Source organism: Bufo bufo, chromosome 3 (assembly GCF_905171765.1).
Source record: "Bufo bufo chromosome 3, aBufBuf1.1, whole genome shotgun sequence".
In the NCBI taxonomy this organism is placed as follows: domain Eukaryota; kingdom Metazoa; phylum Chordata; class Amphibia; order Anura; family Bufonidae; genus Bufo; species Bufo bufo.
In genome coordinates this window covers 645503553-645516849 of record NC_053391.1, presented here as the reverse complement: position 1 = coordinate 645516849, position 13297 = coordinate 645503553, and the positions used below count along the sequence as shown (strand labels likewise).

Sequence of the window (13297 nt, the reverse complement as noted above, 5' to 3'; positions counted from 1 at the left end):
AAAATACTTACCTTTCAGATTAGACCCCCATATCAAACCTCAGATGAAACCCCCACCATCTCAGACCAGACCTTCTTTAGACGTCTATGTCAGACCCCATATCAGACCTCAGATCAGACCCCCATTAGACCTCCATGTCAGAAACCTCCCATCTCAGACCAAACCCCTCTTCAGACCCCCATTAGACCTCTCAGACCCCCATATCAGACCTCACACTAGACCTCCAGACCCACATATCGGACCCCATTAGACTTCCAGACCCTCATATCAGACCAGACCTCCAGACCCCTATATCAGACCCCCAATAGACCTCCAGACCCCCATATCAGACATGACCCCCATTAGACTTACCCCCATTTCAGACCTCAGACCCCCCCACATCAGACCACCAGTCAGACCTCCAGACTCCCAATCAGACCCCTCTTATCAGACCTCCAGTCCCCCCATATCACACCTCAGATCCCCAGACCTCCGGACCCCTATATCAGACCTCCATACCCCCATATCAGACCTCCAGTCCCCCCCATATCACACCTCAGATCCCCAGACCGCTATATCAGACCTCCAGCCCCCCCATAACAGACCTCCAGCCCCCCCATAACAGACCTCCAGCCCCCCATATCAGACCTCCAGCCCCCCCATATAAGACCTCCAGCCGGCCCCATATCCGACCTCCAAACTCCCCCATATCAGACCTCCAGACCCCCATATCAGACCTCCATACCCCCCATATCTGACCTCAGACCCCCAATCAGACCTCTAGATCCCCCATATCCGACCTCAGACCCCCAATTACATGTCCATACCCCCCATATCTGACCTCAGACCCCCATATCAGACCTCTAGACCCCCATATCAGACCTCAGACCCCCATATCATACCTCCATACCCCCCCATAGCTGACCTCAGACCCCCAATCAGAACTCCAGACCCCCATATTAGACCTCAGATCAGACTTGATAAAAAATTAAATAAACTTACCTCTCCTGCTCCGCCGCTCCACTCCATGTCCGGCGGTCTCCGGGTCTCCTCTCAGGGCCCGTGCTGCAGTCACCTGACCTCCTGCAGCGTCAGGTCAGAGTGCGCTCTGTGCGTCATGACGCTGCAGGCAGCCAGGACACAGCAGGGCAGGACCTGAGAAGAGCAAGCAGGAGGAGGGGTAAGTACAAATCTTCTCCCCCCCCTTCTCCTGCATACTAGTGAGCGCTTCCATAATGGAAGCGCTCACTAGTATTCCCTTTATAAGATGCACTGCATCTTACAAAGGGAAAAAACCTGCCACTGCCAAGGGGGGCATCGGCCACAGGCTGTGCCGATGCTGCCCCTTCAAAGCCAGCACAAGATGCCGCCTGAGGCGAGATTGTCATCTCGCCTCATGGCAAAAGCAGGCCTGATTCTGAATTTCATCACTGCTGTACTTACTATACATGAAAATTTGAAGCTCTTTGCGCACATTTCTTATCAAAATTTTGTTGAGCCCATCTACCAGTGGCAAGTTGGCTTCTGCAGACGGGAACCTACTCTATCAGACTTTCTTCTCCTCGGCCTTCGCATACAACATTCAGGGCAATGTAGGATCCAACTATACTATGCTGTAATTAAAAGCTTTAGACCAGGGATGCCCAACCTGCGGCCCTCCAGCTGTTGCAAAACCATAACTCCCATCATGCCTGGATAGCCTACAGCAAGGCATGATGGGAGTTGTAGTTTTACAACAGCTGGAGGGCCGCAGGTTGAGCATGCCTGCTTTACAGATGGGCAGGGAGTGCACGGTCCAAATTGAGGCAGTGACTCCCCCAAATGTGCAATGCAAAAAACGTGCACCAGCACCTATACTATATTTCATATTGTTTGAAGTTGCTGGTCGAACTGTGGTTTTTTGCATTGCACTTTTAGAGAAGTGGCCATCTCTATTTGGACAGTGAACTCCAAAGCTTTAATTAGAGCATAGTATAGTTAGATCCTACATTACCTGGAATTTAGTAGGCCTAGTTCCAGAAAGAGGCAAGTCTAATAATGTAAATTTATATCTGAAGAAACAACCTTGCCGTAAGTAGATAGGCCTGACACAATTTTGCTTCAAATTTTTATGTACAGTAAGTTTAGCAGTAATGCAATTCAGAATAACCCATATTTCCAGTGTTTGCTTGTGTCTTTGTGCATGGAGCAATGTGCTGCTTCCTACCTATGGTGCTTGAATGCTTTTGTAAAATACAATAACTATATTTTCTCATCTTTTAAGTCACTAGAATTCAGCTGAAATATTAATTGTCCATCCACAGTACCTATACATAACAGTTCTTACAAATTTTAACACAGCAAAAAAAGAAACCACAAAAAAATGTAGCCTTCAGATGACTCTCCTGACATGTCTGCTTTAGTAAATACTGTACTTGTATTCCCCATTAAATTATTCTGGAGCATCATTATTTTATTTTTGAATTTAGAATTTTGGCATTCCTCTCTTATTTCACCTGGAAATGTATGTATAAAAGTAAATTCTAAAACAGACATGTCAGGAGAAGGAAATGTATTATTAGAAAATGACAGGCCGTATTCACACATTATAGGTTGAAATCTGCTGTGGATTTTTACAATTGACCAGCGGACACCCTGCGGACTAGTCCCAGTTAAATTTTAAAATCAGCATCATGTTCCACATATATTTTTTTCAGGAGCATGGGGTATAAAATAGCACATTCACTTGCGTTACTATTGGAAAATTAGTGAGTTCCATCAGAATTTAGGTGTGGAATCTATGCCTAAAGCCTGACTGAACATGTGAACTTGGCCTTACATTTTTACATTTTTTATCACTATTTTTTAAGTATTTTTATGTTCATATCTATATAAAAAATAATTTTGGACTGTTCCAGTTTTCACATTGGCCACTTGAGTAGGTACTATACTGTAATGCTGCTGAATTGTCAGTTTTGCTGTGTAGAATGGGACAGGTCATTATAGAGTGAGGAAGTGGAAGTTCCATTGCAGTGATTGAGGCCCAGATAAGGCAGGCAATTAGCACTATACACACAGGTAAGGCTTGGTTGCACCTCTCGGTACTCCTTAGCCATGTATAAAAAGTATTAAAAAAATGTTATCTATAAAGCACACAACATTCAGTACAGGAAGGGTTTGTCATGATCAGGGAAATAAAAAAATGTGCATTACCATTTATTTTATTTGTTTTATTCACAAAGCATTTTTGTTGCATTTTTTTTTTTTTGCAACGTGTACATCTACCCTTACATCTAATTAAGAAACAGCAATTAAAGACATTCCCATGTGAGCTTATTCCCCTTATATAATATCAAATCCAATGCTGCATATGTTGGCTGCTGACAGATATTTGCTTCCTTTCCTTTTTACTGTTTCTATGTTGATTCTATTTTTATAGGCATGCATGCTGATTTTTCAACCTGATATTGAATATACATGTGAGGATAATTTTTTGACAATATGCCTTGATTGTTCCAACTCCATGGAGTCCTGTTTTCACAGTGCTAAACAGGTGGCACTACTTGCAGTGAGATCTATAAACTGCAGCTATGTGAACGTTGTCCTTTTTGGGTCAAGTAAGTATATACATTGAAGCATTACTATATATATATATATATATATATATATATATATATATATATATATATATATATATATATATATATAGTCACATAGTCAAGCAAATAATATGTTTTACTTTTTTCTTCCACTTTGTACCGTTTGTCAGTAACTTGCATGCTGAAGTGAATGAGTCTTGCAGTTCACCTCATGTCTGAATGAGTCTTAGAAATCCACAGCATGTCAATTGTTTGTGTGGAACTTTTGTGTGGATTCTTTGTGAGAATATGTTCGATCTTTTGCGGAACGGACATACAGATGCGGAAAGTGTCCTATATTTACTTGACTGCATCTGTGTTTTACGGATGCACGGTTTTCTGACCGCAAAATACATACAGCCATGTGGCTGTCGCATTACAGTGTGTGGGCAGTCATAATAGGGGGCAGGGGTGATGGCTGGGGTAAAAAACAAAACATACTGTGTGCCTGTAAGTTCAGAGCCTGGCTGTGACAGTAGGGACACAGGTAGCCTCCAGTAGTCACTTGTGGTTCCTCTAGGTGGCTGCAAAAGCAGGCCTGCAGTTGGAGCAGGTCCCATAATCACACATTAATCATTAAAGGGAACCGGTCACCAGGATTTTGGGTATAGAGCTGAGGACATGGGTTGCTAGATGGCCGCTAGCACATCCGTAATACCCAGTCCCCATAGCTCTGTGTGCTTTTATTGTGTAAAAAAAACGATTTGATACATATGCAAATTAACCTGAAATGAGTCCTGTACGTGAGATGAGTCAGGGACAGGACTCATCTCAGGTTAATTTGCATATGTATCAAATCGTTGTTTTTTTTACACAATAAAAGCACACAGAGCTATGGGGACTGGGTATTGCGGATGTGCTAGCAGCCATCTAGCAACCCATGTCCTCAGCTCTATACCCAAAATCCCGGTGACAGGTTCCCTTTAACCACCAACTCTGAGGTACTGCACAAAGTCTGAGGAGGAGACACGGGACCTACTACAGTCATCACGCATTGGACTGGACTCAGTGACTCAGCACAGGGGACAGGACAGGAACTGGTATTGTGACACACATGGTTCCTCACTCATGCCGTTAGTCACCCAGCGCCTTCGCTGGCCCTGGCCCACTCTTCTGCTCATCTTTCACCTCATGCCTACAGCATGACAGGACCAAGCGGACACTGGCAACAGACTGAGAGGCAGAGTTATCGCAGATGGACCACAGGATGTGCTGCTCCGCCCCTCAATAGAGCAGTGTGCCACGCAGCACATGCTGATCTAGTCTTAGTCCTCAATACTCATTAGACCAGTGTGCTGAGTGCACGGCACGTCCTGAGGGCGAGGAAGCTCATAGAGTACTCTGCTGTCATTGTGAAGTACTGTTTCAGATCCCCACCCCCTACTTTCCACTAGATGGTGCCGCATGAGGCAGCCGCCTCACCTTGCCTCATTAAACGTGGCTGATGCTATATTTCAGTTAGGCCATGGATACATTATATAAAACTTATACATGGGCTATACTATTCTATTGCATTTAGGGGTTAACTGCCTGATATCAGAAAGTTATGTATGCAGAGTTTTAAATCGATATATATTAGAAAATTATATGATTTCCTATTTTAACATATAAATAAAAACCACAATACGCCTTTAAAAGTGGAAACTGGAGTGGAGACTGACCAATCAGATTTAGTGTATCTGAACACAGTATATAAGGGGAGATGATCAGCCAATTAGCTGCTAAATCCTATATTCTCAGAAAACTGAACATTGGTGGAGTAGCTAGGTCATCAATATAAAATTGGTGGGAGTCTGACTCCTGGCACCCCTGCTATTTGAGAAAGCTGTGGCGCTCACCAGAGCTCCTCAGCCTCCTCACAGCTTACCAAGCATGGCACCATCCATTGGCTAGTGCTGTGCTTGATATTGCAGCTCAGCACCATTCACTTGAATAGGACAGAGCTACAGCTAGGCCATGTGGCTGATAAAGGTGATGTCACATGGCCTAGAACTCATGGAGCATTGCAACCTCTTCAAACAGCTGATACTGGTGGTGCCAGGAGTCAGACTCCTGCTGATTTAAAGGGATTCTGTCAGCTAGTTTTAGCCTATAGAGCTGTGGACATGTGCTGCTAGATCGCCACTAGCACCTCCACAATATAAATTTTTCATAGCTGTGAGTGCTTTTATTCAGTCAAAAATATGATTTTATATACAGTCAGGTCCATAAATATTGGGACATCGACACAATTCTAACATTTCTGGCTCTATACACCACCACAATGGATTTGAAATGAAACAAACAAGATGTGCTTTAACTGCAGACTGTCAGCTTTAATTTGAGGGTATTTACATCCAAATCAGGTGAACGGTGTAGGAATTACAACAGTTTGCATATGTGCCTCCCACTTGTTAAGGGACCAAAAGTAATTGGACAATTGGCTTCTCAGCTGTTCCATGGCCAGGTGTGTGTTATTCCCTCATTATCCCAATTACAATGAGCAGATAAAAGGTCCAGAGTTCATTTCAAGAGTGCCATTTGCATTTGGAATCTGTTGCTGTCAACTCTCAAGATGAGATCCACAAAGCTGTCACTATCAGTGAAGCAAGCCATCATTAGGCTGAAAAAACGCAACAAACCCATCAGAGAGATAGCAAAAACATTAGGTGTGGCCAAAACAACTGTTTGGAACATTCTTAAAAAGAAGGAACACACCGGTGAGCTCAGAAACACCAAATGACCCGGAAGACCACGGAAAAAAACTGTGGTGGATGACCGAAGAATTCTTTCCCTGGTGAAGAAAACACCCTTCACAACAGTTGGCCAGATCAAGAACACTCTCCAGGCGGTAGGTGTATGTGTGTCAAAGTCAACAATCAAGAGAAGACTTCACCAGAGTGAATACGGAGGGTTCACCACAAGATGTAAACCATTGGTGAGCCTCAAAAACAGGAAGGCCAGATTAGAGTTTGCCAAACGACATCTAAAAAAGCCTTCACAGTTCTGGAACAACATCCTATGGACAGATGAGACCAAGATCAACTTGTACCAGAGTGATGGGAAGAGAAGAGTATGGAGAAGGAAAGGAACTGCTCATGATCCTAAGCATACCACCTCATCAGTGAAGCATGGTGGTGGTAGTGTCATGGCGTGGGCATGTATAGCTGCCAATGGAACTGGTTCTCTATTTATTGATGATGTGACTGCTGCCAAAAGCAGGATTATCTGCTCATATTCAGCCAAATGCTTCAGAACTCATTGGAGGGTGCTTCACAGTGCAGATGAACAATGACCCAAAACACACTGCAAAAGCAACCAAAGAGTTTTGTAAGGGAAAGAAGTGGAATGTTATGCAATGGCCAAGTCAATCACCGGACCTGAATCCGATTTGAGCATGCATTTCACTTGCTGAAGACAAAACTAAAGGGAAAATGCCCCAAGAACAAGCATGCACATGCGCGAGATTATGTCGCTTCAATTGTGTGATGTCAGGGGAGCAAGGAGGAGATTCAGGGGATGCGGGTGGTGCTGGGCTCCTTTACAGTGGGTGTGGCTGGGCTCCTAAAACGATCGTAACAAGGCTTTTTACTAGCCTCATTTGCATATATATAAAATCGTACTTTTGACTGAATAAAAGCACTCACAGGTATGAAAAATTTATATTGTGGAGGTGCTAGTGGCGATCTAGCAGCACATGTCCACAGCTCTATAGGCTAAAACTAGCTGACAGAATCCCTTTAAATCAGCTGTTTGAAGAGGCTGCAATGCTTCATGAGCGCCTAGGCCTAGCTGACAGAATCTCTTTAATATTGATGACCTCTCCTCAGGATAGGCCTCCAATATTAAAATCCTCGAGAACCCATATAAGACCGGGTTATCTGAGTGATCTGAAAATCTTTTGTGAAAAGGCAGGAAACAATAATAATTAAAAAATAAAGTATACTCACCATCTGAAACTTCTTTCATTCCAGTTCAACCGCTCCAATCGTCCCTGCCACTTTAGCCATGATGTCATGTTTGGCTGCAGCAATGATGTGTCCATATACTGCTCATGACTGCTGAGATGATTGGATGCCGCACTCAAGTCCAGTAAACTGCCATGTCACCACTGCAATAAGGGCAGCAAATTCTGGCAGGGATGATTGGAGTTGTGGTGCTGGAATGCAGGGGGCTTGGGATGCTTTTTTGTTTTTCTATTTAATAGCTTCCTTGCCTAAGCTGTGACACTGGCCCAGCTGCTGAGCTCACGCCATCTCTGCAACATACTATTACAGCACTGAGCGTTGGCCCATTGCACTCAGTGACATAATGCTGTGTCAGTGAGTGCTAGAGATGTGCAAGTTACTTCTACACCAATCAAATTTATTACAAATTTCCCAAGACTTTGATTTTCAACAAATTCAAAGGTTTTGAGATTTGTACAGCACAAATTGTCAACATCCCAGTCCTCCTCAATTGACATCTTCTCATCTTGAACAGAAACAGGGAGGAGGGTTCCTTCCACTCCCCCTCCATGTATGCAGTAGCACTGCCATGCTGTCTTACAGCTGGGAGTGGAACCTGGGAGAGAGAACCCACACAGTGGATCAGTTTCTGCTTTGTATTAACCAGTGGATATGTTTTTTTTTTCATCCAGTGCACCAACCTGATGTGCATTAGCAAATGGATACGCACTGCCTGAACAACCAGGTTCAATTGTACCTGGACTGTGTCCTTTCTCCTGCACATACCCTGATCCCTGACTGATTGGACCAGTGACAGTAACTGGCCCAGTTTGCCATCTGTGTACTACCTTGTCCACACTCTGGTGTACTGTCAGAGAGGTTATTCAGCGCAGCAGGTGGCATCATCACAGCAAAGCAGACAAAATTGTTCTCCACGAGTGTGGAAAACATTACATTTGTGAAAATGAAACGGACATGAATCCGTAGGGAATTTCAAACTCCTCGAGCAGATGCCAAGTTGCCAATGAAAAGACCTCTCATTGCTGACAGTGGGGACTGGCCATTTATCACTAGCCCAATTATGCTACTGCCGCTGTCGGCCTGTGCATCATGTGCCACACTGTAGTGTCACTGCTGCAGCTGCCACTACTTCTGCTGCTGCTACTATGACCCCTACACAGCTGCACATTGTTCATCATGTTCCATACTGTGCTGCTTTTGCCACTACCACAGCTGCACATCTCTTGCCTTATCTATCATTTTCCATGCTGGGCTTCTGCCACTGCAACTACCCCTACACAACTACCCCTACACAACTACCCCTACACAACTACCCCTACACAACTACCCCTACACAAACAGCAACTGCAATAGAGGCAAACCTGAAACAAATTTAGGAAATTTGCTCATCTCTAATGAGCACATAGGGGTTATACATAGATACATTTTGGAACAGCTTCAGTATATTATAGCTCTCACATAGAAGGAAGAAAACTGTCTCTCTGGTGTCACTTATAGGTGACTAATCAACACAGCTTTTTAACCCCTTAGTGACCAGCCTGTTTTGGGCCTTTCTGACCAAGCTTTTTTCTTCCTTTTTTCATCGTCGCGTTCCAAGAGCTATAACTTTTTTATTTCTCCATCTATATAGCTTTATTAGGGCTTTTTTTCCCGGGACAAGTTGTAGTTTTTAATGGGGCCATTTTGGGGTATACATAGCTTTCTGATTCACTTTTATTAACTATTTCTGGGAGGGAGATGGGAAAAACAGCAATACAGCCACTGCGTTTTTACGCTATATATTTTACGGCGTTCATTTTTCGATATAAATAACATAATATCTTTATTTTATTGGTCAGTACGATTATAGTGATACCAAATACATATATATTTTTTTACATTTTACAACTTTTTTGCAATAAAACCCCTTTTATTTAAAAGAAAAAAATGTTTTTGCATTGCCGCTTCCCAAGACCCATAACTTTTTTATTTTCTATGGAGTTGTGTAAGGGCTTGATTTTATGGGATTTTTTTTTTTTTATAAATTCGGGGGTTTTTTACATTTTTTTTTACCACTTAATAGTCCCACAAGGGGTCTATAACAGGCAGCTTTTTAATTGCTTTTAAAATGCAATGCACTATCCCTATAGTGCATTGCATTTTGATGGCAATGCTACTCTGACATTGACCAGCAGGCTGCGCCAGAGAGCCACAGCCTGCTGGAAATTACTCAAGGCTGGTCTGGGGCCTACAAGAGACCCCAGGCAGCTTTCACACACATCGGCACCCCGCGATCGCATTTGCGGGGTGCCGATGGGAGACAGAGGGAGTCCGCTCCTTCTGTCAGCACTTTACATGCAGCGGGCGCCGTTGCCCTCGGCATGTAAAGTGTTAAACAGCCCGGATCGGCACTCCTGCCGGTCCGGGCTGTTAGAGCAGGGCCGCAGCTCTCATGTAATAGCCGGGTCCCCCGTGCAGTGGGGGACCAATGCAGCGCTTAGACTGGGCCACCGTAAAAAAGCCGTTGCCAGCCTAAGGCCACTTAGTGACCTCCGTAAAAACACGTATGGGTGGTCACTAAGGGGTTAAAGGGATTTTCCGGTAAAAATTATTTTGTACCTATGAAACTGTCTGACCTGTTGTATGTGCACTTGGCAGCTGAAGACGTCTGTGTTGGTCCCATGTTCATATGTGCCTGCATTGCTGAGAAAAATTAAGTTTTAATATATGCAAATGAGCCTTTGGGAGCAATGGGGCATTTCCGTTACACCTAGAGGCTCTGCTCTCTCTGCAACTGCCATGCCCTCTGCTCTTTGATTGACAGGGCCAGGCATGATGATGTTTTCACTGGCTGGTCCTACCAATCCAAGTGGAGAGGGCGCGGCAGTTGCAGAGAGAGCACAGCCTCTAGGTGTAACGGCAGTGCCCCTGTTGCTCCTAGAAGCTCATTTGCATATATTAAAACATAATTTTTCTCAGCAATGCGGGCACATATGAACATGGCACCAACACAAATGCCTTCAGCGGTCAAGTGTACATGTAACAGCTCATCCAGTTTCATAAGGACAAATCTGCTGACAGATGCCCTTTAAGTTCCTGCAGCATGGCCTAAAACTGAAGATTTATTCTTACTTGCTCCCCGTCACTTCGGTGGTCAGCGCTGCAACTGCTCTCTCTATCTTCTGGTCATGGCATTGTTTACATCTGGCCAGCTATAGGCATAGTCACATGCAGCGCTTCGAGGTCAGCACTGCCTGCACTCTCTACATCTTCCAGTCCCGGCAGTGCTGACCTCGAAGCGACTCGGAGCGGGCCATGCCGCAGGAATTTGTAAAAAAAATATTTTTTACTGGAAAACCCCTTTAAGGAGCCTGGAGCTACTTGAGCCTCTCATCTGTAAGCAGCACGTTTTGGAGTTATTGCTCCTCATCACTACAGAGTACAGCTCCGGATGGTCGGGTGAGGTGCCATGTGCTTTCAAAAAGGTACTGATTTTACCCAGGGATTTGTAAAAACTTAGGGGGTAATTTATTAAACAGAAATACGGCTATATTAGGCGTATTTCTGGCACAGATTGCGACGCAAAGGTCCTTTGCACCACAATCTGTGACTTTTCCCCGCCAGGTCTAAAAAAGTGGGCGGGAAGGGGATGGTCCGGCAGGCCTGTCTCATTAATCATTTTCTACGTCTGGTTTAGGCCTCATGCACACGGCCGTTGTTTGGGTCCTCATCCGAGCCACCGTTTTGGCGGCTCGGATGTGGACCCATTCACTTCAATGGGGCCGCAAAAGATGCGGACAGCACTCCGCGTGCTGTCTGCATCCATTGCTCCGTTCCGCGGCCCCGCTAAAAAAATATAACATGTCCTATTCTTGTCCACGCTTTGCGGACAAGAATAGGCATTTATATTGAAGGCTGTCCGTGCTGTTCCGCAAATTGCGGAACGCGCATGGACGCCATCCGTGTTTTGCAGATCCGCGATTTGCGGACCGCAAAACACACCACGGTCGTGTGCATGCGGCCTTAGGTGTAGAAAATGGTAAGGAAGCTGTCTTACATTTAGAAGCGGCGGTGGATACACCAAGGTTATGTAGAGGCCGGCACCTCTGCGTAACTTTGGCGGATCCACCGCCAGCGCAGGGCCTTATTAAGACACGGTGTCTAAAACTCAGGTGTTAATAAATGTGCCCCTTACTTTCTATTTGGTTCTCTGCAAGGAGATTCAATACCCTCCAAGACACATGGCAATTGCAGTGCAAGTTTCCGGAAGAAAATCATAACGAAAATATTTGTCTTATGATTCTATACTGAGTGATTAATTGACATAGGAAAATAGCATTTTGGTGACACATGCTGTAAGAGGACAAAAGGTACAATTCACTTATGGCACACAAATAGTTGTGCAATCCATACATTAGATTTGAACAGTTCCACATACAACACCACCATTTATAGAGAAAATCTAATAGCATATTTCTTTTTGCAGATTATAAACAGCTGTACTTCTGCCCAAAGAACTTCCAATGGGAAAATCCAGTTGCAGAGAAATTTATAAAAGTAAGGAGTGCAGCAACATTGATTTATTACTGGAAATCTAATTATGTTGAAAAGATATTTGCGCTGACTTCAGACTTTACTACTGGTTCATCATTTTTATGGAATTTGCCTTGACTAACTGTAAGGTTTTTATCTTCTTATAGGATGCAAAACCCACCATGGGCAGCACTGAGTTCTGGAAGGTTCTACAATCCTTGTGTTTACTCAGACCAAAAAAGGGACATCAGAAAGTTCTCCTCATCACTGATGGACATGTCCAAAATGAAAACATGGTCTTTCAAATTCTAAAAAAATATAAGAATGACATTCATCTGTTCACTTGTGGTGTAGGGTAAGACATAATCGACAATTCTTTGTAGTATTCTAAAATGTAGTCACTTACTAATATTCTTTTATTACAAGATTTGTGCTAAACTGCTGATGTCTTGATTTGTGTAATGCTACCCACTTGTTTAGTCCAGTCTTCGTCACTGACAATACAGCGCTTCGGTCCCAACATGGTAGCTGACTGAGGGGCATGTGACTGGGCCAGACCAACAGTGGCTTCCCTTGAATAAGTTCACTTCCAACAGAAATGTCGGCACTGCTTTCACCTTTGGAATCCACAGCTGATCGCACATGCTCCTATCCCTTGGTGGTGCTCAGTATACTAAAGGCCCCTTTAGACTGCCCAGTGTTCAGGCAGATTCTCGCTGATGAGCGTTAGTACGAATGCTCGTTAGCGATAATCTACTGGTGTAAAGGTGCCACCGATTACCTGATGAATGAGCAGGATTTGGAGGGTACTATAACTCCTTGGCCTTAATCGTCGTGAGGAGACTTATAGGCCATATATGCTCCTCTGGAATTCTGGAAGAAAGGGATGCAAATGAGCTCCTAACAAGCTCTGCCTCTAATGCCACCAGATATAAGGCAGCTATCCTATAATTTAATGTCCAACCCTTTAACTAGGCTTTGAGACATGACTTGGATAATAAATAAGCCAGCACCTCATCTGCAGACAGCTGTTTTGGGGTGATTGCCCCTAATCAGTGCAGAGCAGAGAGTACTGGCTTAACTGGGTGAGAGGCCTAAGTCAGGATTTGGGGGGGGGGGGGGGTACTATATATCCTCCTCTGCACTGATAAGGGGCAAATACCCCAAAACATCTGTCTGCAGATGAGGTGCTGGCTTATTTAAAGAGGTTATACAGTTTGTTTTAACTGATGATCTATCCTT

The 13297-nt window shown here is 44.2% G+C and overlaps 1 protein-coding gene across 1 annotated transcript in view; it reads left to right on the top strand.

The window, feature by feature from the left end:
- The window catches only part of PARP4 (poly(ADP-ribose) polymerase family member 4), a 336611-nt gene that overhangs the window by 101383 nt on the left and 221931 nt on the right, over nt 1-13297 (top strand). Inside the window, exons 22-24 of the mRNA XM_040422464.1 lie at nt 3398-3575; nt 12009-12079; nt 12223-12410. Coding sequence (XP_040278398.1) covers nt 3398-3575; nt 12009-12079; nt 12223-12410 — 437 coding nt within the window. The remainder of the gene's footprint in view (nt 1-3397; nt 3576-12008; nt 12080-12222; nt 12411-13297) is intronic.